The sequence below is a fragment of the Rhinichthys klamathensis genome, unplaced genomic scaffold, assembly GCF_029890125.1.
Source record: "Rhinichthys klamathensis goyatoka isolate OS25496 unplaced genomic scaffold, OSU_Roscu_1.1 h1tg000082l_1, whole genome shotgun sequence".
NCBI classification, from domain to species: Eukaryota; Metazoa; Chordata; class Actinopteri; order Cypriniformes; family Leuciscidae; genus Rhinichthys; species Rhinichthys klamathensis.
In genome coordinates, this window is record NW_026606624.1 from 2374909 (window position 1) to 2400778 (window position 25870).

Genomic DNA, 25870 nt, shown 5'->3' on the forward strand with positions numbered 1-25870 from the left:
TAAGTTTAATTATATGTTTGTTACAGTGTAAATATACATTTGTTTAAGTATAATTATATGTTTGTTACAATTTTAATTTTAATTATACATTTTTACAGAGTAATAACGAGGGCAAATTAATTAAATAATAATAATAATTAGGAGCACGGATGAGTTATAATAAACACTGAAATATTCAATGAAAATCAATTTTAAGGTGACTTTAAAGTTCACTACTTGATTATTTTTTGTTAGATCTTGTCCATTATATTGAGGTATGCTGATGATAGATCCATCACTCAGTTCAATTCAGGAGCATAACCATGGAAACCGTGGTTATAATTAAGTGATCATTTGCATGTCCATTAGCTGCCAGTTTTTAGTTATATTCCCATGTGACAGTCAAGCTTCCCTGGTACATTCTATATAATTACCCTTCGCTATTTCGGAGGCAATTATCTCACGAGTGGGTTTAGATCATGTACTGCAAGATCAGCCTATAGTGCTGTGTTAGAGGGAAGATAGTCAAACACATAATTTACTATTATTAAAGCACATGGTATCATATTTTATATTATTACTTTGCATGACAAAAACAGAATAAGGTCTTCGGAACAGGCCAACTAAATAACCTGAATTTTTTTTTTTTTTTTTTAGATGTAGGATGCCTTTTCCAGGATACATTTTTTCTATGGATGTTAGCTTCCATTAGTCATCTCATCTCCTCCATTAAACCGAGCAGCAGTGTCATGGACAGTACTGTCACCAGGCTGGATGTCATTTCATTTATCAAATCTTCTGCTAAGGCTTCTGTCATGAACCGCAAATGGCTAAATCCCGGTGTAAATCTACCTGATGTCTCTGCTCCTTCTCTACCTCTGCAAACAATACCCTATATAACTCAACATACAGTATGGAAATATTTTGAAAAAACAGCTAGTGTAAGTCCTGACCTAAGAGATTTTTTTTTTTTCTAAATGAAGGCAATATTTTTCGTGTCCACATTTTCCATGCCTTTTTTCAGTCAAATTGAAAACCACATATAGCATTCATTTTATACAATATTAGTAAATGGAATAAACTGAAGATCATCACAAGATATTAGATTTTATTTATGCAACTTACAAGGTTTTCCTAAACAACCTGTAATATCTATAACAGTTAGTTATTATCAAATCCCTTAATTGTTCTAACATTCCCAGAATATATTCATATATACATATATATTAATAATTAATACATTAAAAAGCAGCAGCGTGATTGGAAATTACTTTACCCCTCATAAGTCTCTTATGCTTATCAAGGCTGTATTTATTTGATCAAAAATACAGTAAAACTACAATGTTGTGGATGTGAAATAGTATTAAAAATTAAAATAACTATTTTCTATTTTAAAATATAATTTATTCCTGTGATGACAAAGCTGAATTTTCAGCATCATTAATCAATTCTTCAGTGTCACACAATAGCAGTGTTGCTTAATATTTTTGTGGAAACCGTGATTAATTTTTCCAGGACTTTTTTGATAGAGAATCAACCGAAATCTTCTGTAACAATGTAAAAGTCTTTTTTGATCAATTTAATGCATGCTTGATGTAATTAAAGTATTAATTTCTTTAAAAAAAAAACTTACTTACAGTAGTGCACATTGAATGAATCATTAAATATCACTGAATTTATTGACAGGCAATTGTTTGTATTGTTAAAGTGCAATTCTAGATATTACTGCTTATGTATTTCCCATTAAAAGCAAATAATGGCTATGTCCACATGGGTATCAATACTTCCCCTGCATTTCTATGGATTTCCACCTTCTCACCCATTAACAATAAGCTGGCTGATCTGTGAAGGCATGGTGTAGATGATGAGGAAGAGGAAAACCCCCAGGATAACCAGAATGAGCAAAGCAATGATGTACTTCTTGTATTTCTTCCAGATGAAGAACACAAAGGTCTTCAAGGGGTTCACAAACCAGTTGAAGGAAGTCTTAGGACGGCTTAAGGGGACAAAAAAATGGGACGTATTTATGTAGCACATTTTAGAAGCACACAATTAAAATAAAAACATGCAAACTTGAAATGATATAAATGCATTTTGGTCCCTTACTTTGGTTTGTCCAGAGGTTCGGGTTCTTTGCGTGCTTTTCCAACAGGGTTCTTCTCGGCTTCCTCAGCTGGCACTAACTGGAACTCGGCCTCTACTTTACCCTGCAAACCACAGAAATGAACGAAGGGTTTGAGTCTACCTTTACAAAGTAAACAAGTGTGTTACTACATTCATTGTACTCAATGTTGGTGCACTAAAGAAGTACTTGTACCATTAAGAGGAAGGTGTTTCCACTGTTGTCCACAAATTGCAGATCTTCTGGTTTCATGTTGCTACGCTTACTGGACTTTTTCTTCTTCTTCTTGTTTTTCCTCTCTTGTTCTGCCTCTCTCTCCTCTCTCTCGATGTCCTCCTGGCTCTTTAATTTGATGAGCGGCCACCAGCCCTTCATCCTCTTGCTGCGGAAGATGGAGAAGCGAGGGCCAGCCTTGTCTTTGGCCATAGTGATGCTGCATTGCTCTGATGATTTTGCTGCACGGACCATATCGCTGAGACGCAACTCTATGGATCCTAGCCGCAACAGTTGGAAAGGAATTCATGCTTTTACTGACTAACTAGAAAATGTAAGTAGATTTCATACATGACCAGTGACTAAAACCACTAACCCAAGAAGTCATTGGAACCGATGCGGTCATAATCCCAGACCTGCAGGACCAGAGCAGCCGGCTGGCGGAACTCAGTCTCCTCAAGGGAGAACAGGGACTCCTTCTTCTTGTAGATGACCTCCTTCTCCGTGGGAAGATAGTCAAAGTTGAAGACAAAGCGCCAGTTGAAGTTGCCTTCACCAGTAAGGGAATTAAAATGCACGTCCGTCTCCTGTTTCTCATCATCCAGACCTTTAATCCAGCTGGTGAATGTAATATATTTAAATGCACATGCACATATCATTTTTATATGTACACAATTGTAAACAAATATTATCAATCTAATTATTAATTATTTATTTTATTATACACTAGTGTTTGGGGTAAACAAGATTTTTTAATGTTTAAAAAAAAGTCTCTTCTCATCAAGGCTGCATTTATTTGATAGAAAATCCAAAACTACAGAAAGAAAGAAAAATGCACAAAAAAAAGGTTGCGCTGCTTAATATTTGTGTGGAAACTGTGATGCATTTTTTTTTCAGGATTTTTTGATGAAAAGAAAGCTCAAACCAACAGCATTGATTTAAAATAGAAATCGTTCTTAACATATATCTATTGACCCCAAACTTTTAAACGGTAGTGTTAGTTTTTATGGAATATAATTGTGCAATTTAATCTTGTGCATCCTGACCCTTTAACATAGATGTCACTTGATGGCTCTCCAGTGAAAGGATTGACATCATCCAGTACAACATCGTCAGTATTCCAGATGATCACACGCAGCTCATAACTAGAGACAGAGGGTTAAATATTCTCTCATTAAGTAAATATAACACATCAGCAAGATGATTATTCTTGAGAGAGATGTAGGAAGGAATCTTCTTTAATTCTCTATATTTAGTTTTTTTTCTTGAGATTGTGTCCTTTGAACATGATGTCAAAATGGTCATGCTCACTGTGAGGCACAATATGTATAGTTTCAGTATAATGTGATATCATCTTGATTACCTCTCTGGAAGTCTAGGTTTGATATTAACAGGTGGTGGTGGAGGTACATCTACAGGAAACATGTCAATCCACATGTGAACGTAACCCTGTTAGGTGAAAGGCAAAGACATAAGAGATTATGTTGCAACTACATAGAGTTATTTGGAGAATATCAGATAAAAGACGAAAAACTAAAAAACACCCGAACTTCGGGTGCATGAGCACCACATTACTAACTACAGCTCTAACTTTGAATAGTGTAAGTGAAGATTTGACCCAGGCTTGACTAAGATTGCTAACAAGTCATTGTGTGTGATGGAGTCTGACCTGAGGAAGGCCAGGCTTTTCCGCGTTAAGCAGTGAGCGGACCTCCACATGCTCAGGAACCAGAGGACACGCTCCCTCACAGAACTCTCTCATCTCCTTCCAGCGCTGAAGGACACTCAGAGCTTTATGCTCATCCAGCTCTGCGTAGTCTTCCTCCGTCTTCTTATTCTTCTTCAGCAACTCTGCAGCAGCAAATTCTCATATTAATAATCCGTTATCCATAAACAGATCCAACATGGTGTTTATGGGTGCATTGACATGGTGCACCCATAACATGGTGCATTAAATATGCAAATGCAACATATATATTGAATTAATTAATAAATAATAATAAAAATATTTTATTTATAATTGTATATACAAACATATATGATATATATATATATATATATATATATATATACATTTGGCATTTTGACATGAAAGAATATTTTTCTTTTGATCAGTATAAAAAGGCAAATATGTTGGAAATGCATTATGTATGGAAATGAAACTTGAATATATTTTAGAGTAGTCATTGTGCTGCTTGGATAGCAGTATATTTATATTTACACTTTGGACACAGTTTCGACATGTTCACTTAGGGTGTACTCACTTTTGTTGCCAGCTATTTTGACAATAATGGCTGAATGTTGAGTTATTTTCAGAGGACAGTAAATATATACTGCTATCCAAGCAGCACAATGACAACTCTTAAATATATCCAAGTTTCATTTCAATAGTATTGTCCCTTGAGAAGATATACTAAAATGGTTGCTGAAATGTGAGGGGTGTACTCACTTTTGTGAGATACTGTATTTACAAAAAGATTAGCATTTTGACATGAAAGAATATTTTTCTTTTGATCAGTATAAAAAGGCAAATATTCAGATTCAATGCCGTAAAACAATAAAAGGATGTGAATATTTTATTTATAGCCCCTGTATATCTGTTTTGAGCCACACTCAAATTTTCTTTTCTTCAGAAAACAGGGAAACTGAACAAAATGATTATTTTTGCATTACATGAAGGTGCTTTATAACCTTTATTTTAAAATATTAAAATGCCATTTCCACCTTCTGGAAAAGCCTCATTGGGAATTTTGAAGATCATGTTGAGAACTTTAATTTCAGACTCCCGGTACTCTGGAGATGGAATCCCATTTTTGCGGCAGAGCTCCAATAATATCGCAGTGGGTTTCTTGGCATCTCTCCATGTATTATAGCCATCCCTGAAATCACAAGACAGTCTAATCTGATTTAACCTGTAGAGTCAAATGAAAATCAAGCCACAAAACTGCCTGATTTGTCTCAGTCTAAAACGCTGCAGCTGCAAACAATCAACTGAGAGCACTCCAAATGTGAGCTTTAAAGCAGTCGATGAGCTTTCAGAAATTCTGATGATGATGAAGACAATAATGCCAACGACAGTAGTGGTTACGACAAAGATAATAATACTAATCATCATAACACGCTAAAGCCATTACCCACTTATCATAATGAAGGGCCAGGCCACACCCGGCACGGTGGCGGCTGAAGAAACGGTTCTCCAGGTCCACGCGGGTCTCGCCAATCAGGTCATCGGAGCCCACAAGGTCATGGTCAAACACGTACAGCGTGAGCTCTGTCTCCAAGGGGAAGGACACGGTCAGCTCGAACACTCTGTGGGGAGACGAGGGTGCAGCACATCAAATCAGTGAACAAATCTGACAACAATGTCACACACTATAGTTTTCAGCTGTGCTTTCAAGAGTTAAAAATACAGACAAAGCCTCAATGAAAAATGGTATTTAATCTTTAAACTTAAAGGCGGGGCTTCCATTCTCTCAGCAACCATAGTTTCTCCCATTCATTTTGTGAATAGATGGCACTTACTCTCCAAACACTGGGTTCAGTTGTTTGGGAATGTATCGCTCTTTGCTGTCCATTTGCTGCTTGCCAACTTTCACCACCACATAGGGGTCTGCCTTTCCATTTGGGTCTGTGGGTGCCAGATTGGTTGCCTTAGGGTTCACAAGGAAAAGAAGCATAAATAGTTCATTCAGATAAATGAACAGAAAATACATGAAGGAAAAGTCGTGAAGGATATCACTGCACCATCGTGATGCATGCAATGTGTATGTTCTTGTATAATTGTGATACATGCAGGACTATTTAACTGCAAAATTCAAAAGGTGATGCAAATCGTGAAAAACGTAAAAAGTTGCGATGTAACAGAAGTAGCGACAGGTCTTCTGTATTGTGAGACAGCATAGTGGAACAGAGTATCGGAAAAGATAGAGATGGATGGTGGGACTTAATTCTATAGCTGTGTCATTTAAGGCTGCATTTTCCGGAGATCGCATTTGTCGGCTGCATACGTCATTGAGGCTGCTTCCTTTCAGTAAACTGACCACTACATTCCAAAGTCATTAAGAATTTACAACAGTTTATGCTTCACTAGGAGTAACGGTCAATTTTATAATGGTTACTGTTCTGAAATAAGACATCCTTTATGAAGTATGCAGTCGTCAAATGCGATCTCCGAAGGACGCAGCCTTCGTAATGAGACACACACTATGAATCGGTTGTTGATTGGATGGTGGCAGATCTAAATGCAGATTTGTAGATGATTTTTAGAAAGGGGTGGGGTTTATGAAAATCTAAAAAGTTCATGTCCACTCATAATTTGTAAATTGGAAATAAATAAATGAATAATAAAAATGTACTCACTTTTATTACATACACCCTCACAAGGACTTTGATGGGTGCATTTTTGGGAATCGCATTAGTTATCTGACAGTCTGCGTCCTCGTCTTCGGGAGCGATGGGGTATATCAGAAACGATCCCTGCAATGAAGCACAGCTCTGGTTTAACCTCTAATTCAAGACTTCCTTAATGCATATGCCGTCACACTGTTGATGTAAGACATAAGAGCTTGCCAAAACACATATCTTACCTTAAATTTACCCATATATCTCGTACTTTCATCTTCCTCTTCATCGTCCAGGCTGGATTTGCCTTTGTAGACAGGAAATATGTGCAACCAATCCATGAACTGACTAAATTCATTTTCCAGTTCAGACTTGTAAAGCTGGGGAAATAAAAAAAAATGAAATAACAAAAGGCAGAAAATGTATACGGAAAACTGTTTTGGTTGGTCTGAGAACGGAAACAAACACTGTAAACACATTGAAACATTTTAACAAATAAAAGAACTGCCGTTTGAAGAATATTTCAAACCTCTAGGGTGGCAATGTTCTTCCTCTTTGGAGCAGGAGGCTCCATTTCAATCACAGCCTCATCGTCCTCTGCCTCTAGCGCAGACATGGTCAGTGCTGCTCCATCTGCAAAATGTGACATTACATTGATGCTTTGAAATAAATTCAGTCCTAAGCAATTTACTTACAGTAGAGTCTGGTCACTTAGGCCACAGTAAAATGTATGAATGTCATCACATTAGAAAGCTAAAACCAAGTGGTATCTGTAAACCGCAAACAAATTATGCTACAACTTTTCTTAGAGGAAATTTCACTTTCAATCGGTCCATAGTTGATTTTAGTGCATGTATGAAGTCGTTTACCTTCAGATTCACACAGGTGTAGCAGAGTAACCAACCACATGGTTTGGTATTTTGTGTGCAGTGCATTTGTCAATCAATTTTAAGCGTGTTCAAATACATTTTGAGGCCTTTGTCGGAATTTGTTGTTGGGATGATCACAATTAAATCATGCTTTGTATTTATAATACCTCCATCGTGCCCATCTTCCAGGTCATCCTCTTTCTCCTCCTGAAAAAAGGGACACAAGACTTTTAAATGTTGAAGAAAACAATAAGGCACGCAATTTAAAACAACCTATTATCAAAATCAGTTATCACCTGTTTTTCGAGTTCAGCCAGTGACGCATAATATTTAGACCACCAATCAAGCTCCTCCTTTTCTGGTGGCTCCTCCTCTAACTCCTCCTCTTTTTTAATCACCCTTTTGATTGGAGACTGAAAATGTAGTTTTGCACAAATACTTATTTTAAAATTTAGATTCTGTCATTTACTCACCCTCATGTCCTTCCATGGTTTTAATTTGTGAATAGGCCTTAACACACTAACTATGAACACAGATTTTAAAAAGCCAAACACACACACACTCATGATTGAAAGCCTCCCATTTGGATGTCAGCAGGGGTCTTGGCTAGGCTGTGGCTGGCCAATTAATCAGAGTGATCTAACAGCAGGAGCTCAAACTGCCACAGGAACACACTTCACTGCGCTCAACAAATCAGCAGATCACACCATAATCAACAGGTTAATGGGTGCAAAGGGCTTCACATTTAATAATGACAGACTGTGGATGGTTAAAAACATGTGCGCTAAGTACTCATTAGGAGCTATTTCAAACATCCCAATGCAGCCAACTAACGTCATCACACCCAGACTAGATACCCAATGACCACAAGACAGCTGTATGTGGCTGAATAAAAGTGCTTGCAAAACCTCTGAAAACTGGTGGAAGATGGCAGATATCATTTTGAGACCGTTTTGCACATATGGTGAGTAGGATTTTGAGGGACACTGAAGAAAGTGGTCACTCTTATGGACTGAAAAATAAGGACAGTTGAACTTACTGTGATTAAGTTAAGAGGGTTGATAGGAATTTTGGAATGCTTCAATGCAAGTCCTCCCAAATCCATGGTGATCACCGTGGTTAGTGGAGTGGTCTTCTTGGGAGGCTTTTTCTCTAAAATCACGAGAGAATGTTTAGGAATTTGCCATATTCGAAACCAGTCAACGTCAATCACCAACTTTAGATGTGAAGGTATTGTTTTAATGCAAATGTGGTCATCCTCCAGTTATGTACACTACAGTTCAAAAAGTCTAGGGTCAGTACATAAACAGCTGTTTTCTATTTTAATATATTTATGTAATGTATTCCTGTGATGACAAAGCTGAATTTTTAGAAGACATAACTCCAGTCTTCAGTGTCACATGATCCTTTAGAAATCAGTTTAATATGCTGAATTGGTTCTCATGAAACCATACATTTTTTTTTCAGGATTCTTTGATAAAAAAATAATTTATTTGAAATTTGAAATTATAATATTATAAATATCTTTATAGCTATAGCAAAATAAAATAAAATAAAATATTTACTGTCACTTGATCAATTTAATGCATCCTTGCTGAATAAAGGTATTAATTTACTTTGAAAAAATCTTACTGTCCCCAAAGTTTTGAACGTTAGTAACTTAAAACTGGAAATTGCGCGTCATTAAAAAACCTTATTTAAAAACATCCTTCATTGTTTATTGTTCGGGTAGAAAAGATTATAATTATGAGTGCAAATAACCTTTCAGAAACAAGGTAGCAGTTGTTCTGAAAATAGGAGCAATAATCAGCCTTTACAAACATTACAAGAAGTGAGCAAATCTCAATATAGAGACAAGTGAAAGCGCTGAGTCTATATTTAGCAATTCCTTGCAAGTAATTCTTGTGTGTTATCAAAAACATGAATGACTGCATTAATGCGCAAAATTAAAATAAAATAAAATGTAAACAGAATATACTTTAAACTAGAGCAATATAAGTCTTTTCTCATTTCAACAAAGTTTCATGTCATCCTATTTTTTTTTATACTGCATAAGAGTCTGGTGGACTTTTAAAAGTAAAATATTTATGTACACAGCAGATGCTTTCATTTTGGCCTTTTAACCACAAGCATATGAGCTATATAAGGTTCCATACCCTCAGGCTCCTCCTCCTCATCTTTCCACTCCTCTTGGTCCCTGGGCCCAAATTGCACAAGGTTTTGAACCACGTGAGTTCCCACCAGGACCATCCTTCCAAACGCCCTCTGCTCAATAATGAAGATAGTAAGAGGAGGATGTAGGTAGACTAGCTCTGGAAGTTCCTGAGGACACATGACCAGTTATGAGATAATGTGCAATTGTGATAATAAAAGTAAGCACTAGATGATTAATATTAAATCACCTTCATCAAATATGTCGTATATTTAAAAATGTAATATTTGTCTGTCATAAAATCATATTATTGCTTTGGTGTTTGCAAGAAGGCATCACCAAGCAATCACAAATAAAAACCTACAACATTCTGAGGAAGACATCAGACGATCAAATTAAAAGAACTCAACAGGAGCCAGAATCTAACCAGCTTTGCTTTGTAATTCTGAGACAGTATATGTGATCAAAGCTTGTATGGAAAGTATGTTCTTAACGCAGCTCTTAAGATAAGGTCTAATACTTTAATAAGAGGGAGTCTTACAACATCAAAGTGTTTAACCACATCATTGAAGTTGGGGTTCAGCTTGTAGCTCTGAATTTCCTCCGACTCGATCATCTGGCCCGCACACTCCATCCTCACTTGAGGCCGCTCCACTTCAAATAGGTTGACCCTTTTCAGGTCCCTCAGGCCCCAGTACAGCACCTGCCGTTTAAGGGTTTGAGTTCAAAACACTGTATAGTGCACGTACCAAACTAGTCAGCTGGCAAACTTTTGCTGCTATTTTAAAGGCTCTCTTGGGGATTGATTTATGAACAATCCCCCGATTTATTATCTGTTTTATGTGATAAATCAATTAGTTCTTGTGCATTTAAGACCTTTAAATGTTGATGTTAAATACAACTGTGATTTTGATTCAGTTTATTTCTGTTCAAGGTTGTGCCTTTGTACCTCTATTCTGTATAGCCTCAGCACGGGTCGCACTCCCTCAGGAATGATATAATGGCTTTCTTCTTTAATGTACTGTGGTTCTTTGGGGTCAACATCCAGTGGCAGAGTTGGCTGAGATTGATTCAGAGCACACATACATGACATTTAAAATGCTTTTTCTGACACGTTCTGTTGTAAATAGAGGTGGAGGTGAATTTAGCAGCAGGATTGACTACAAGTTGTCTTTATCTTCAGATAAAATATGTACTGTATATATACTGTTCAAAAGTTTGGGTTCTTTTAGATTTTTTAAAGAAATGAATACTTTTTTTCAGCTAGGATCTATTAATATTGATGTATTAGATCAAAATTGACATTTATAATGTTGCAAAAGATTTCTATTTCAATTAAATGCTGCTCTTTAGAATGTTTTATGCATTAAAGAATCCTGAAAAAATATATATATTATGATTTCCACAAAACAGTTATTTTAAATTGAAAGTGTGTGTGTGTGTCTGCATCCCTTTCTATCCATTCAGCTGAATAAAGCTGTTCTCTAACACACAAATGAATGGTTTTAGTCGTGTGCATGTGTGCGCAAAGCAAGATACTCTATTCACTGTCTTTTGCAGTGAAATTAATGAGAGGGGTCCCACCTCTCCAAAGCCAGAGTAATCCAACTCGATTAGCTCAAGAGCAGCCAAAATTTCACCAGCTTTGCTTTTGCCTTTTGTGATCTCAAAAAACTGCAGCTGGGGCTTTTTATATGGCTCTTCCACAAACTTCAGCTCTGGCTTTGCAAATGCACGACCAAGGTCTTGTGGACTGCCCTGTTGTAACATTGAAACATACCACACATGAATCAAATAAATTATACTGTGTAATAAATATTCATAAGTCTGACATCCAGTTATCACATATAAAGAGTTTTGAAGACTATTCATAAATATAAATAAACTTCCTAAACAGGAACAAACGAAATAAGAATTCAACTGATTTAAAAAGATGTTCTTACCTGTGTTAAAACCAAATCTATGCTCTTGTTTAACAAAGTGTTTTTGATTTTTTTGCGTGGCATTTATAGGTGCTTCACAGATTATAGCATTTCAAAGCATTTGAATGCATTGAAAAGTATTACTCACTAGTTTGTTGTAGTCATAGATGTTGATGATGACCACAGGAGGGTCCTCTCTGTACTCGTCCTTACTGCCCTCCATCAGAACCTGATCATAGAGGAGTAACTCACACCACGTCGGGGACAGAGTTTCTTCCATCACCTACAAACCATACAATCTTTTAACAATCCCTGAGACACAAAATTGCAATCAATACAGGCTGAATGATTAATTTATATGCCCATTCAGATCATATTGGACTTAATGGACCTGTCATAAATGACCAATACATCTCTTGGGAACTGAATAAAAGTTAGTTTTCATATAATGGTTTTCATATCAATTGCTTTTTATTGAGGACATAGAACAAAATTAACTTATGCGTTCATATATGAGACCCACCCGTGTGACCTGACACTGAGTGTTGAACACAACCTTGGTGAAGGGGTCGGACAGTCCATTGTCATCAGCTGCAATGATGCCACGTGCCTGATAAATGTGAGCACGTAACTGGAAATAACGACTGTCTGGATGAAAGGACAAGGGAGGTATGGTATTTTTCATGAAAGTGAATCCAAATGTCATCCAAATGGAAATATATTGGTTTTCAAAGGTGCCCAAGACAATTATGGAGAATATCAGAGATGTTTGTATTGGGAGAAAGTACCTTCCACTGCTAATTTGGTAGGAGGCAAGTTACGGGGAATCAATGTGCCCAATGTCGCCTCTTCATAAATGGGTCTAAACTCTGCTGGAAGGCTAGTGACACAGTTTTTTGCGTACTTTGTGATACCAAGCCACATATAGACATCCAGTTTGGCGAAGATTTCCCCCACTGGCCCTCCAGGGGTCTATAGAATGAAAAATATAAAAAGTAAGCCACACATACAGTATATATATATTTTAAATATTTTTAGGGAAAACAACAACAAAATCGCTCAAATCCAATAATTCACTACATTTTATTCATCTAAGGGTTAAAGAAACCCCTTTCATTTACCCAAATATTTCATGCCAGTTTTATTTTAGGAAACTAGTAATAAATTGTTTTGGACAGAACAAAAAGTTGCAGTATAATGTAGGAATTCACCTTCATGTACACAGCAGTGATTTTCCCACAATCTTTACCCTTCTCCTCTTCCACCAGTGAAAAGAGGATGGAGGGTGCTGGGATCCTGGCATAGGCCACTCGCCTTCCTCCACTCAACATCCATAAAAATACATCAGGCAGTGTGCTCTGAGGCTGACATATGAGAATACAAACACACTTATATACAGTTCTGCTGGCAAAACAATTGTGTGTGTGTGTGTGTGTGTGTGTGTGTGTGTGTGTGTGTGTGTGTGTGCGTGTGTGTAAGGTAAACATTAAGATACAGGATATTGATAGCATTACTTCTAGGGCCAGAAAGCGGAGCCTCTTTGCAATATTCTTGAGATCTGCTAGTCTGTCTTTAACTGTATTTCTGGTGACTCTCTTTTTGACTCTCAGGATCTGTTTGGCCAGCAAAACCTGCGAAATAAGGCAATTCATTTGACATTCTCAATGAAGACTGTTAGTGGAATTAAACCAGATATCCACAATACCAAAACCAATACAATTTACTTACAATGTTCCTTTTGCTGAGCCCCACACGGCACTTATCCAGGTTGTTTTGGCGCGCATTTCTCTTCCTGTCTAAGTTACTGATGTACTGCCTGAGAGCCCATGAGAATAAGTTTTCTATTATTCATAATGTGCTATGTAAGAAACGGCTATAATGGACTCAATACAATAGTCATGCAAATGTGTCCTACTTGCAAGTGGAAAAAAATTCCAGCACGACATCCACCAAACGTTCTTTAGCCTTGATTTTTGATCTTTTCAACAGCATCTCCACTTCATCAATGCCATATTCCTTGAAGAATATAGGACATAATTCAAACTTAGATGATTCCAACAAATAAGTAAAAAGGATGAGGGGAATAACCTAGCATTTTAAAGCACCATATTTGTAATCCAGATAATTATATACAGAGTATTCAATATCTGCACTTACCAGCCGGTCAGCCATCTTGGACAACCAGTTGCTGTTGTGGAATCGGAAGGTGTGATCCTCAAAGTTGCTCCACACAAAGACGCATGGTTTCTCTCGGATCAAGCGAATGCAACTAAATGATCTGAACGAGAAAAATAATGACATTTTCAGTTATTCCTCCATAATTCTACTGCACTCCACATGATGATAAGCTGTCAGCCTTGAGGATGTCATTTCACCCGTCATATTCAGTGGGCTGTGGTCTCCTGGGTGCCGTGACGGATTTGTCTTGAGGCCCAGGGTTCAGAATTTGATCTCTCTCCAGCTCATCATCTGATTCAAGCAGCGGCTGTCTGTCCTCAGCCAGATTCTCCTGACTACCACTCTTCCCGGACTTCACTACCACGTCTGCAGTTTTCCCATAGTTCCCTGTGAAGCAGCATTGTTCATCTTGCTCAACATCTTTATTTCATTAATTGAAATAAAGCTGAAATAAAATAAAATAGAAATATAACCTTTAACTTAAAAAAACTTGCCTTGCAACTAGCTTAAATAAAATAAATTTAAGATGAAGTACTAAAAGTACTAAAAATAAAACTGAACAAATAAATATAAAGCTATACAGATATATACACACACACACACATATATATATATAAACACTAATAAAAATGACACAGCACATACAAAAATTACTAAAACTTTAACATACTGAAAATATAAAAACATAAAAATAAAAGCTACTTCACAATATTAATAAATACTATAATAGGTAAATAAATAATACTAAAATAACCAATTTCAATAAGTTGTGAAGTGCATTGTTGTATGAGTGGCTTGTACTCAAATAGCTGTTTATATTAAGTGGCAATATGATATTAAAAAGTCCAGTCTTACCTATAGAGAGCTCAAAGGTGACAGGTTTAGTGCCAATAGTAGGATCTATCATTGTAACTTCAAAGAAGGATGCAAACAACAAAAATTCATCCTTCTCTCCAGTGAAATTCTACATTAGAAAAAACAGATACACTGTCGATTAAATGTAATACTGTATATATCTAATAATAGTTTAGAGCAAGTGTGATATTGAGAATTAGTGTGTCCCAAATCGTAGTATGCTGAAATGAGTATTCCAAAGATACCCGGATGGTCTACTTTTCTGGTTAGAATCCGAAGTACAGATCTGTGTGCACTCAAACGGCTAATATTGCAGACAATCCATTTTGCACGTTGGATGAGAATTCGTTTAGAACTACAAAAACAAATAAAAATGTAACAGATGTGCTGGTCTGACGGTTAGAGAAGTTTAGATAAAGGGGTTTGAGTGATTAATAATCAGTATCTAACCTGACAAAAAGATATTTATTCAATGTTATCCACATTATATTTCATTTGTGAACTTTTGTAAAGATACGTTTGGTCATTAACTTTTATATGCATCATTATGCAAACACATGAGGAGAGTTCTCTGCATGAAAGACCCACGACAGGCAGATAAACGTGCTGCTACATTTCTCTCCGAAACGATAGGAAATTAAATTAAATTGAATGTGGAGAATTTTAACTGTGACAAGATGATTGCCAGAGCAGTTTAAACAGTGACAGGATGCACGTAACTAAGCGACAGCTGTCCATTAAAGACGCAGTTATGAACATATTTGAAGGCAGGGCATAGTATAAGTAGGCAAATTGGGATGCAGCATTTGCTTTTCTTGCTAATGAATCAGTGTTTTGAAAGAATCAATAGAGGGAATTATTTGTTGACTCACTCAAATGACCACCTCCTGCCATAACAAGTTACTGAAAAATCCCCACGTAGCCTGTTAGGGTGTCGTCTTGCGACATCACTCGGCCAATCAAATTCAAAGACCATAACTAACTGTTGAATAATCTGAAATACTACACGAAAGACCGTTTATCTTTTCCTACCAGGCAAACTTGGTCACTGACCTCAGGAAGAGGGTGAACATCTTCCACTTCCACTGTGACGGCAGCCGGTACCTCAGCGCCACCATCTTCAGATTCCTCGCCAGGCCCACTGGGACTCTGCACTGCTGAATAAAATCATCTTCTAGTCAGTGCTAGAGCATCTTTGATACATGTCTGTGTGAATGCATAATTCTAATATGTAAATAAAGTTTACATTACACATTGACATTAAAAGTTAGTGACAACTAGTGACAAACAAGTTTCAGACACTCCCAATCTGAAATTGGTCAAACAAACAGGTACCTAAACAGGCTGAGCTAATGTTGTTATGTCTGTCCCATTCAGGATGCTCAAATAAACAGATCCATTTTAGCGCCACCAAGGCAAAGAAATTGCAAACTTCACCATACATAGTGCACATATATTTATTTTACTATTTCTTTTTACTACCTTCTTTGCCTGCTGTTTTTTTTTTCGTGGACTTTCGGCTCTTGCGTTTAAGATTGAGCTTGCTGATTGAGCTCCTCACATTAGCAGCAGTCTTACTCTCCGTCACCACAGCCGTAGGGGAGGAATAAACCTCCACACTCAGTGAGAGCAGTATTCTGCCCCTGTAGAAGATCCCTTCACTCAGACCTTCATTAAGATCCCTGTGGATGTCTCTCAGCGTGGAGTTTTGAGGAGAGCCGTAGAGATTGACCCAAGTTGGGCCAAAAGTGGGATTGAAACCTGATGAAGGAAAGACAGGGAGTAGGTTGCAAAAGGTATAATAAAGTAGAAGTTGTTCAACAAGAGGTAAAAAACTGAGGTAACCAGAAGGCACCTAAATGTTAAAACGAGGATGCGGATACATGACGGAGGGATTCAAAAACAAATTTGGACTTAAAGGGATAGATCATACAAATGTTTTTATTTTGTCATGATTTATTCACCCTCATGCCATTCCAAACCTCTATGACTGACTTTCTTCTGTGGAACACAAAAGAAGATATTTTGAAGAATGTTGGTAACAAACGAGTTTTAGTTCCCACTGACTTCCTTTTTTTTTTTGACCATACAATGGAAGTCAGTGGGAACGAAATTGTTTGTTTACCAAAATTCTATACATATATATATATTGTTCCAAAGAAGAAAAAAAGGCATACCGATTTGGAGCAACATGCGGGTGAGTAAATGATGACAGATTTAGCTATTTCCAGTAGACTATCCATTTAAACTTGCAGTATTCAATATTAAAACTGACCATTTCGGTTGGGATTGGAGATTTGAAGAAGGTCCAGGAAGTGTGTTGCCACAGCCACATCTCCAATGTTGGCATCATCAAGGATCTGGATCTTGATCCGCCGAGCAAGAGGAGGGAACTGCTCAATGAAGGATATTTGTTCATTCCACTCAGGAGCATTGGTGTTACTATCTACTGATGTTTCCCCCTATCAAACATGTTAACATATTATTTTTCATGCATTTTTTTTTTTTGAGTATTCTACTATAGTTAATAACGGACTGAATTTATATTTAAAAAAAACTATGTAGACTAAAGTGTTTGTTTGATGGGAACAGAGTTTAGGTTTGGCCTCTGAATCCACTTTTTTCTCTTTTCTTTCTTTCTTTTTTTTTTTACATAAGACATGCTCTGACATCATAGCAATTTATTTTGAGCTGAAATATTTGCCAACACCCTGTGTCGCAAGACTCCTAGAACAGTTCAAATACTGACGCACCTCAGCCCATTTAACAAACAAAAGCACTGTCAGGGTGTGTGTGTGTGTGTCCTTTGACAAAAGTGTTATTCTACATAAGACAAGTGTGTGGAAATGAATTTAAAAATGAAAACAGAACATTATAAGAACTCAATTTTTATTTATTTAGATCATTTGACTGTTCAAATAGTACTGTCAAGGCATATATCAAAGAAAGAGTTTAAGCAAACATATCGTGAGAAAGACTTTCAGTTCTTCTGCTTTAAACCTTCTGTGTTAGAAATACTCTGAACAAAATGTCTTATTCAAAGTTAGATGGAAAGAAAATCACCTGCTGTCCTGCGAATGTGACCTGAACATAAGGGTCAAGGAAAACCTTCTTGTCTCTCATTATCTTCCCCATGAAACCAGAGTTCATGCTGGGTAGGCCTTCAGCTCTGAAGATCTTCAGGACAAACTTTGCCCAAGGACGTTCAGATGGCATCCTCTTTGGAAGGAGAAGGTTCCTACATGTCACATGAAAATATACCAAAAACTTTTAGGTTTCAGCTGCCGAAAAGTATCTATTGAACACATTGATGCCAATGGTCAAAGAACCAAACATCTAATATCAATGTTTCTTTTAGTGGGAATGGGTTCATAAGAGGAGAACTGCCATGTAACATAAGGCAAGCTCTTACTTTTCAATGTCATCATTCTGGCTGCCAGCTGGTGCCAGGCTGACCATGCCCATAGGGTCTCCTTTCATTACCACACTCACTGTGCACTTCACATAGCCTTTAATTCCCGAGCGGGTATCTTTTGGGTCAGTTAGCGGAGCCCATTTCTGGTAGAAACGGTGATCTGTGAAATATATTGGCTGTGTTAAGTTGTTGTAATGATCAATGTTGCAGTTTCTAAGTCAACCTATAATCATTCTTTTTCACCACTGGTGATGAGTTAATTATCACCATTAAAATGTCTAGTGAATGTAGCGTTACCAATGCAATGAAGTCTAAGCCTGTATTGTTCATTTTGGCTCTGTGTATCAAAGATTGCAATCAGAATTTATTGTTTCTTAAGCTGGGTTTATATAAATATGAAAGGGGCTACATGTAGAATTCAGAAATATTGTTATTAGCGACACTGGTGGTCATTAAGTGAACTGCAGCCCTCAACTTATTGCTTGTTCTCGCACTCATGCACACGCACTAGAGACTGAACGTGGTTCAATGCCCTTATACTCACTGCAAAGTTTTTTGTTCTTTGTTAAAAGTAAAAAGAAGTTGGAAACACCTTTACAGCTACCCTGTTAATGAACACCGTGGACGCCGTCCATGGTGCTGGCAGCGACGGTTAGATTAATATGTAAATATGTGCTCCCCGCTTTCCTCTCAAAAACAAAATAAACACGCAACAAAAATGATAGTGGTGAGAAAGCAACAGTTAAGAAAGCATCTGCTCATACTTAGCAATGTGGATATGTTTGCACAAGCACTGCAATTCACCGGCATCATGTCGACAGATTAAATTTAATCAGATTAAATTTAATTAATTAAAACTACACTGTTATGATAGTTTGATTAAGTATACTTGAGACTACAGACGATACAGATCTGGCTATCTGAGACTATAGTTTGAATTAATTCCTTTTATTTGCATGGCACATTGCCATTACAGTACAGAATAGCTCTTTTGGCATTATCATGAGCATAATTCGTTTCATGTGTCATAGAACGTAAAAGAGGGTTTCGAGTACATGCATAAACGTCACATCCTTTTGATTTCCCTGGCAAAAACATCCAGAGTCCTTCATTTAAAAATCAGTCTGCTGGCTTTCATAGAAAACCTAGGAAGTAAGGTCTCGTTTTTCGTCCCAAGCTGTTCACACATTGACAATAAAATGTGATTACATGAAAATTCTTACATATAGCCCCTTTAATGCTAAAGCGTCATGCTACCTGGCTGCTGATGCACTGTGCTGATGTCGATCTTAAAGGTTCCTATGTGGCTCATCAAAAAGGCAAGGATTTTCTTATGAACCACCTAAAATAAAAGAAAATAGCAATGATACATAGAACACACATATAGCTAAAATATTGTCAGATAACAAAAATTATAATATATAAATTACACTATGTAACTTTTTTTTTCTAAAAGAATAATAGATCATCAATCCTTCTTCCAAAACGTGTTTTTGTCTTACCATGATTCACAATGATAAGTCTATTATAAGTGTTTATATTTTAGACCTGGATGGTTTTCGCAGGAAATCGCGTACCGGTATATACATCACTCGTCCGAGCGGGTCTCGTCAAATCCATAAATAGAGAAAAGTTGTCACAACGAGCGAGAAAGGTTGACATGGAGCACACTAAATATCGAACCTCAGGGGAATCACCCATTTAATAAAACGCTGAAGAGAGGAGATTCTGCTGGCAAAATGAGAATGCGACATAAAACAAGAATCAACATTGGCTTGGCTTTTTTCGGAGATTACAAGAACTGAGGGATTTGAAATGTTGGCGTTTGAAAAGACGCCATTTTTATTACTCAACAGGTGAGTACGGTATATTATTGAACAGATAAATTGCCATAATAGGTCATCTTGAGATCCTTTCCATCTAAACACCTGTGCCACGAACCATATTCATTGGCACAGTCATGCATAGCTGAAGCACAACCAAAACACGTTCTTCCGCAAAATGCATGCAGTTTTGGTTTAACCATTAGAGGGCCAGAAATTACATAGTGTGCCTTTAATTCATGTCAAAAATAGTTTATTAGGACTGACTGAACCTGACTACAATCGGTTACACCAAATAAGTAATACTTATGGGTCAGATTAAGCAGAATTAGCATGTGCATTATCAGTTTTTACAGGCAAAATATTAGTGCATTTTTAGCTGCTACGTAAGAAAAGTCCCTTTGAATCTTTCTTTAATCCTTTATGTTTGTATGTCTCATAGTGTCTCTGGGAATACTTACCGAAATTTGAATCACTTTATCAAAGAGCACATCTTGTGTCTCTTGGAATTCAAACATGAAGTTCTGAAAGACAAAAACAGAGAAACAAAACAATCAAGAGAGATGCTCAAAGCTTTAGATGCTTAAAGGCCCTTTCACACCAAGAACGATATAACTATGCTAACTATAGCGATAACTATCCACACCAGCTGACGATATCATTCTAAATACTACACACGTTGCAGTTTTGTCTTCTGCCGCTTTAAATGTTCGAGCTCTTTAAAGCAGGGTGGCTGTCAATATTTTTATTATTTATTAGATGGAAAAAATCCACCTGAAAGTGATTCCAACAGTATCGTCTTTCTGAAGTTATCGTTAGTTGTGGTGTGAACTGCTATTCTTTAAAAAAAAATATATTATTATCATCTGGATTATTGTAACGCTCTTTACGCTGGAATTAATCAGTCCTCACTCTCGTGCCGACAACTAGTACTGAATGCTGCTACTCGTTATTTTGACAGGGACAAAAAAGAGGGAGTTGGTTACCTCTGACGCAGGTTATTTTTCTCTGGCTTATATGCTTAACTCGATAACACCTTTAGTTTTAATCATATTTTTATTTGTTTGGTGATGTTTTGTATTAATCCTGTTATTTTCTGATCTGCTTTCCTTTTTATTTATTTTAATAGTATTTAAAATATTTTTTGTTTCTATAATGCTTTTATTGTAGGATGATATTTATGTCAGTTGTGCAGCACTTTGGTCAGCTTTCATGTTGTTTTAAGGTGCTATAAAAAAAAAACTTGACCTTTATATTTAGAATGATTTATGATTTAATGATTTAGAATGAACTATAGCTTTATAGTTATTATTACTCTTGGTGTAAACGGCCTTAAAGCCGAGTTCTTTGCGAGCAGTTACCTCATTGTAAAATGGACAATTGGTAGACTTCTGAGTAGCTGTGTGCCTTTTCTCATCCCCAATAGTCACATACACTGCTGGGTTGATGTTCACCCCTACCAGTTTCTGAGCTTCAATCACATTTACATTCACCTGAGGGGAAAAAAGACTTAACCCTAGTAGATTCTCATCAAACAGTGTCAGTTATGAGGCAAACAATTACTTGTATATGAAATAAGTATGTTTTCCTCATTGGATAGTTTTACCTGGAAAGACTTCACTTTAGGTGTAATGGCAAGCTCATGTTTTGCTATGGCCCTGCAACGACTACACACATCAACAAAGCAGTGAGTCAGTATTATTTATCAAACTTGTTACATTCTCAAATTAGATTTCAAAAATGGGAATTACATTAATGTATTGTATCACACTGCAATACAATACAATAGGCTTCATAATGGTGTAGTGTAATGTATTACATTAAAAGGTAATTGAAACGCACCTCAAAATGGGAGTGAATGTCACATTGGCACATTCAATATCTGCAAAGTCATAATCATCATCATAGTCATTGTCATCATCTTCGTCTCCGTTCTCGTCATCAGTTTTCAAAAGCCCCCGACCAATCATCCTGGTTTCACGATCCAGCTGTTGAGGACGCAGGCCATCTGAAGAACTGCGAATTATTGAAAATATCAGTGTGAATACCACGAATAAAGGGTATGAAAATGTATAGTGGATCATACAGAAGATGTCCTACCTTGGTTCCGTAAAACCTGTGTTTCTGATGACAAGCTCTGAGCTGAAATAGAATAGAGAAAATGGGATGAATGGATGGAAAACAAGGAAGAAAGTAGAAAGAAATTAAATATGGAAGGAAGGAAGGAAGGAAGGAAGGAAGGAAGGAAGGAAGGAAGGAAGGAAGGAAGGAAGGAATAATAGATGAAAAGATGGAAGAAACGACAAAAGGAAGAATGGATAGACAGAAGAAAGAAAGTAAGATTAGATAGAAGGTATAGCTGAAGGAAAGGAAACCTGGATGAAATGGATGGATGAAAGGAAAAATAAGGTAGGAAGGAAAAGTTAGAATGGATGGACAGAAGGAGGGGAAGTAATAAAAGAAGGGAAAATGAATGGAAGGAGGGACAGAAGGAGTGGAAGTAATGAAAGAAGGGAAATTAATGGAAGGAGTGAAGGACTGAAGGAAGAATGAATGAATGAAAAGAAAGAGAAGAAATGTAGGACAAAAGGATGGATGGATGAATGAATGGAAAATTAAGGAAGCAAAATGTTGTAATGGATAAAAGCAGTGGACGCAATTAAGGAAGGGAAAATGTATTAAAAAGGATGGATGGATGGAAAAATTAAGGAAGGAAAATGGTATAATGGATAAAAGCAGTGGAAGCAATGAAGGAATGGAAAATGGAAGAAAAAGGGACAGAAGGATGGATAAATGGAAAAAGAAGGAAGGAAAACATTATAATGGATTAAAGAAGTGGAAGTAATGAAGGAAGGGAAAATGGATGAAATAAGGGACAGATGGATGGATGGAAACAGAGGAAGGAAGTCAAGAAAGAGGAAAGGATGGACAGAAGGAATGAAGAAAGGAAGAATGGATGAAAATAAACAGAGAAAGGAAGGTACAAAGAAAGATCGGATGATGGATGGATGTAGTTCACCCATCACTGTCCTCTTCTCTGATGAAGTCCTCACTGTCCCACCCCCCTGCGGCCCCCTGAAGAGGGCTGTACTTCACCTCCAGCTCCATGTAGATCTACACCAGAAATCCATAATCACATTCCAACACAAAACCTATACTACAACATATGAAGGATTCAATCATCTTTCACCACTCCAATGTTAGAATATCATGAAGTGTATTTGTTTAAGGGATGTTAAAGGAGTGAGGAGTGTGTTCATAACTCACATCAGTAAGACTGTGCTGACTGTCTGTTAGAGACTCACGGAGAAGCAGCTGTCCCACAGACACCACATGCTGCAGGTTGATCACCAGCTTCCCCAGCAATCTGTGCACACACATACAGCGCTTATTATACCAAATCTTCTAATATTATTTGTTATGAATCATTCAGTTCATTTCCCTCTTGTAATGAATACTGTTCTGACCTGTTGCTGAACATCTTACTGCAGTTGTAGACACTGATTGACAGCACTTCATCCCTCTCAATTTTCCCATAGTGAGGCCATCTGAAGTGCTAAAGTCACATATAAACAATACCAGAAAAGAAAACAGTAAAAACATGTTTATTTATTCCACACAGGCTAAAAATTCCCTTCAGATGGTCAACTCCTCAAGATTATGGATTGCTCATATCTCGAGATAAGATGTACAGTTTAAAATTAAGTTTTCTATTTTAATATATTTATAAAATGTAATGTATTCCTGTGATGTCAAAGCTGAATTTTCAGCATCATTACTCCAGTCTTCAGTGTCGCATGATCCTTCAGAAATCATTCTAATATGCTGATTTAGTGCTCAACTTATTACATTTATTCATTTAGCAGACATTTATTATCAACATTTGTGATGTGTGGGATGAATAGAAAGTTCAAAAGAACAGCATGTTGTCTGTATGTCTTAGATCTCTCCTGACACTCATTTGTAAAGGTTTGTGTTAGATATCTCCCTCTTTTACAGTCACTGCATTTCTCATAAATGAAAACCCCAAAGACTTCCTCTTCATAAAGCATGTTGAACACGATTTAACTTCACTCAGGCTGAACAGCTTTTCTTTCTGGTCCTTCCCACTATTCTAATATCTGTTAGCTTAAGTTAAAGGATAACCTTGTGACATACCTCTAAACAAATATTTTAATTTCATTACTGTATATGCTGCTCATAGATGTGGCTGTTTACGAGAATGTTCAAGTCCCTTCTGTCATTGGTAACCAACCACTAAAGATCTCCTCCCAACATTCACAACCACCAAACACTGATTTCAACTTAACTAGGCCTATATAACAATGAGCAGCTACATTTGTTGCTTTTACAGCTATTCCACCCAATATTATACACATTTACTAAAAAGTGCAAAAATTACATAAAACGTGAAGCTGGTTAAAGGGATAGTTCATCCCAAAATGAAAATTCTGTCATTAATTACTCACCCTCATGTCGTTCCAAACCCGTCAGATTTTTGTTCCTCTTCGGAATACAAATGAAGATCTTTTTAGTGAAATCTGAGCGATTTCTGTCCTTACATTGTCGACAGACAACTACCACTTTCAAACCCCAGAAAGGTAGTTAAGACATCAATAAAGTCATCCACGTGACTCCCGTGGTTTAACCTCATTTTTATGAAGCGAAGCAAGAAAACGTAATTTACCACTTTATTTACAAAGTATTAAAGGGACAGAAAGCTCTCAATTTCATTAAAAAGATCTTGATGTGTTCCGAAGATAAACAAGTAATTGATGACAGAATTTTCATTTTGTGGTAAACTAACCCTTTAAAAAAATATCTTAAATTAAGTAATACTTTTATTATTTTTTATTCAAATAATGCTGTTCTATTGAACATCAAAAAAATCCTGAAAACATTATCACGGCCTCCACAAAAATATAAGCTGGAAAACTGTTTTCAACATGAATACAATATGCTTTTTGAGCAACAAATCAGCAGATAATGATTTATGAAGGATCACGTGACAACGAAGACTGGAGTAATGATGCTGAAAATTCAGCGTTGCCATAGTGGGAATAAATGGCATTTTAACATATATCAAACCAGAAGTTATTTTAAATTGTAATATGTCATAATATTACTGTTTTTCTAAAATAAGTGTAGCCTTGGTGAACATAAGAAATTTCTTTCAAAAACAGATTCAAACTGACCCTAAACTTTTGAAAAGCAGCTAATAGCCTAATTATCTTTTATGACTGGAACAGTAATTAAAATATTAGCTGTTTTTGTTGGTATCTTGTTGTGATTATCATAACTTAAAAAAAGCAGAAGATAAATGAACTGAAGTTAATCGTAAACACAACTGAAACAGTTACCTCATTGAAGATGGCTATATTCTCACACTGAAGGATCCTGGTTTTGTGAGTAAATCCTGCACCGTAAACAATGTTTTAAAATAGTAACATGATATAATCCCTCAATCATTTCCCATATAATCTAGAAGTACTGAAGATTTATATAACAATATATTCAAAACATTTTTTTTATCTAGCTGAATCGACAATATTAATCATATGGCATTATAGCTAGCTACTCCTCAATATCCAGCACTTACCTCTAAATGACAACTCCACTTTTCTGTCATATTTCCCTGGCAGATTATATATCTTCTTTAAAATGACAGTAATAGACATGGCAGAGTGCTGGTGTGTTTCTGCGTCTTGTAATCCTGATCCACCAGTGTTAGTTTTGAGTGCAGTTGGTCCTCATTGTTCTTGAGGTATAATGCAATCTAACTTGAAGTGGTAGACAGATTTATCCTCAATTAAGCCGCTTTCAAATATCCAATACACATGTGGCCTTTGAAAACATTGTCAGACTACACGACCCTACACCTTGAGGAACTGTGCTGGAATCCCATCTGAAGGAAAACTCCCTAGGCAGCGGAGGAGTTGGAATATTTACCTATGATAATTTAAGTTAACAGTTGAACAGTTAGTGAACTAAGGGCGTAATA

General features: G+C 36.7%; 1 protein-coding gene across 1 annotated transcript; it reads right to left on the minus strand.

Annotated features, from left to right (window-relative positions):
- Positions 1-1639: 1639 nt before the first annotated feature.
- On the minus strand, positions 1640-25784 carry fer1l4 (fer-1 like family member 4). Its single transcript, XM_056251427.1, has 46 exons — positions 25469-25784; positions 25230-25285; positions 23337-23425; positions 23137-23236; positions 22889-22983; positions 21970-22011; positions 21712-21885; positions 21476-21536; positions 21231-21362; positions 20331-20393; positions 19304-19388; positions 18044-18206; positions 17695-17869; positions 16907-17093; positions 16114-16392; positions 15685-15788; positions 14632-14740; positions 13974-14163; positions 13756-13876; positions 13514-13614; positions 13327-13414; positions 13113-13229; positions 12810-12962; positions 12387-12570; positions 12122-12246; positions 11747-11881; positions 11261-11434; positions 10626-10736; positions 10218-10379; positions 9681-9846; positions 8564-8676; positions 7821-7937; positions 7692-7731; positions 7185-7288; positions 6901-7035; positions 6674-6790; positions 5837-5964; positions 5453-5623; positions 5039-5193; positions 3984-4165; positions 3678-3763; positions 3361-3459; positions 2691-2932; positions 2297-2595; positions 2086-2186; positions 1640-1975 (listed from the first exon to the last, which is right to left on the minus strand). Exons 1-46 carry the CDS (start codon positions 25545-25547, stop codon positions 1795-1797), a joined length of 6090 nt encoding a protein of 2029 aa, XP_056107402.1. The 5' UTR covers positions 25548-25784; the 3' UTR covers positions 1640-1794.
- Between the last annotated feature and the right edge of the window lie 86 nt (positions 25785-25870).

Excerpts from the sequence above, each read along its gene's own strand:
- fer1l4 (XM_056251427.1), bottom strand. The coding sequence starts at position 25,547 with ATGTCTATTACTGTCATTTTAAAGAAGATATATAATCTGCCAGGGAAA. Across the intron at positions 23,237-23,336 it reads AGTAAGATGTTCAGCAACAG|ATTGCTGGGGAAGCTGGTGA; the intron begins GTCAGAACAGTA and ends GTGTGTGCACAG. Across the intron at positions 21,363-21,475 it reads CTAAAGTGAAGTCTTTCCAG|GTGAATGTAAATGTGATTGA; the intron begins GTAAAACTATCC and ends TTTTCCCCTCAG.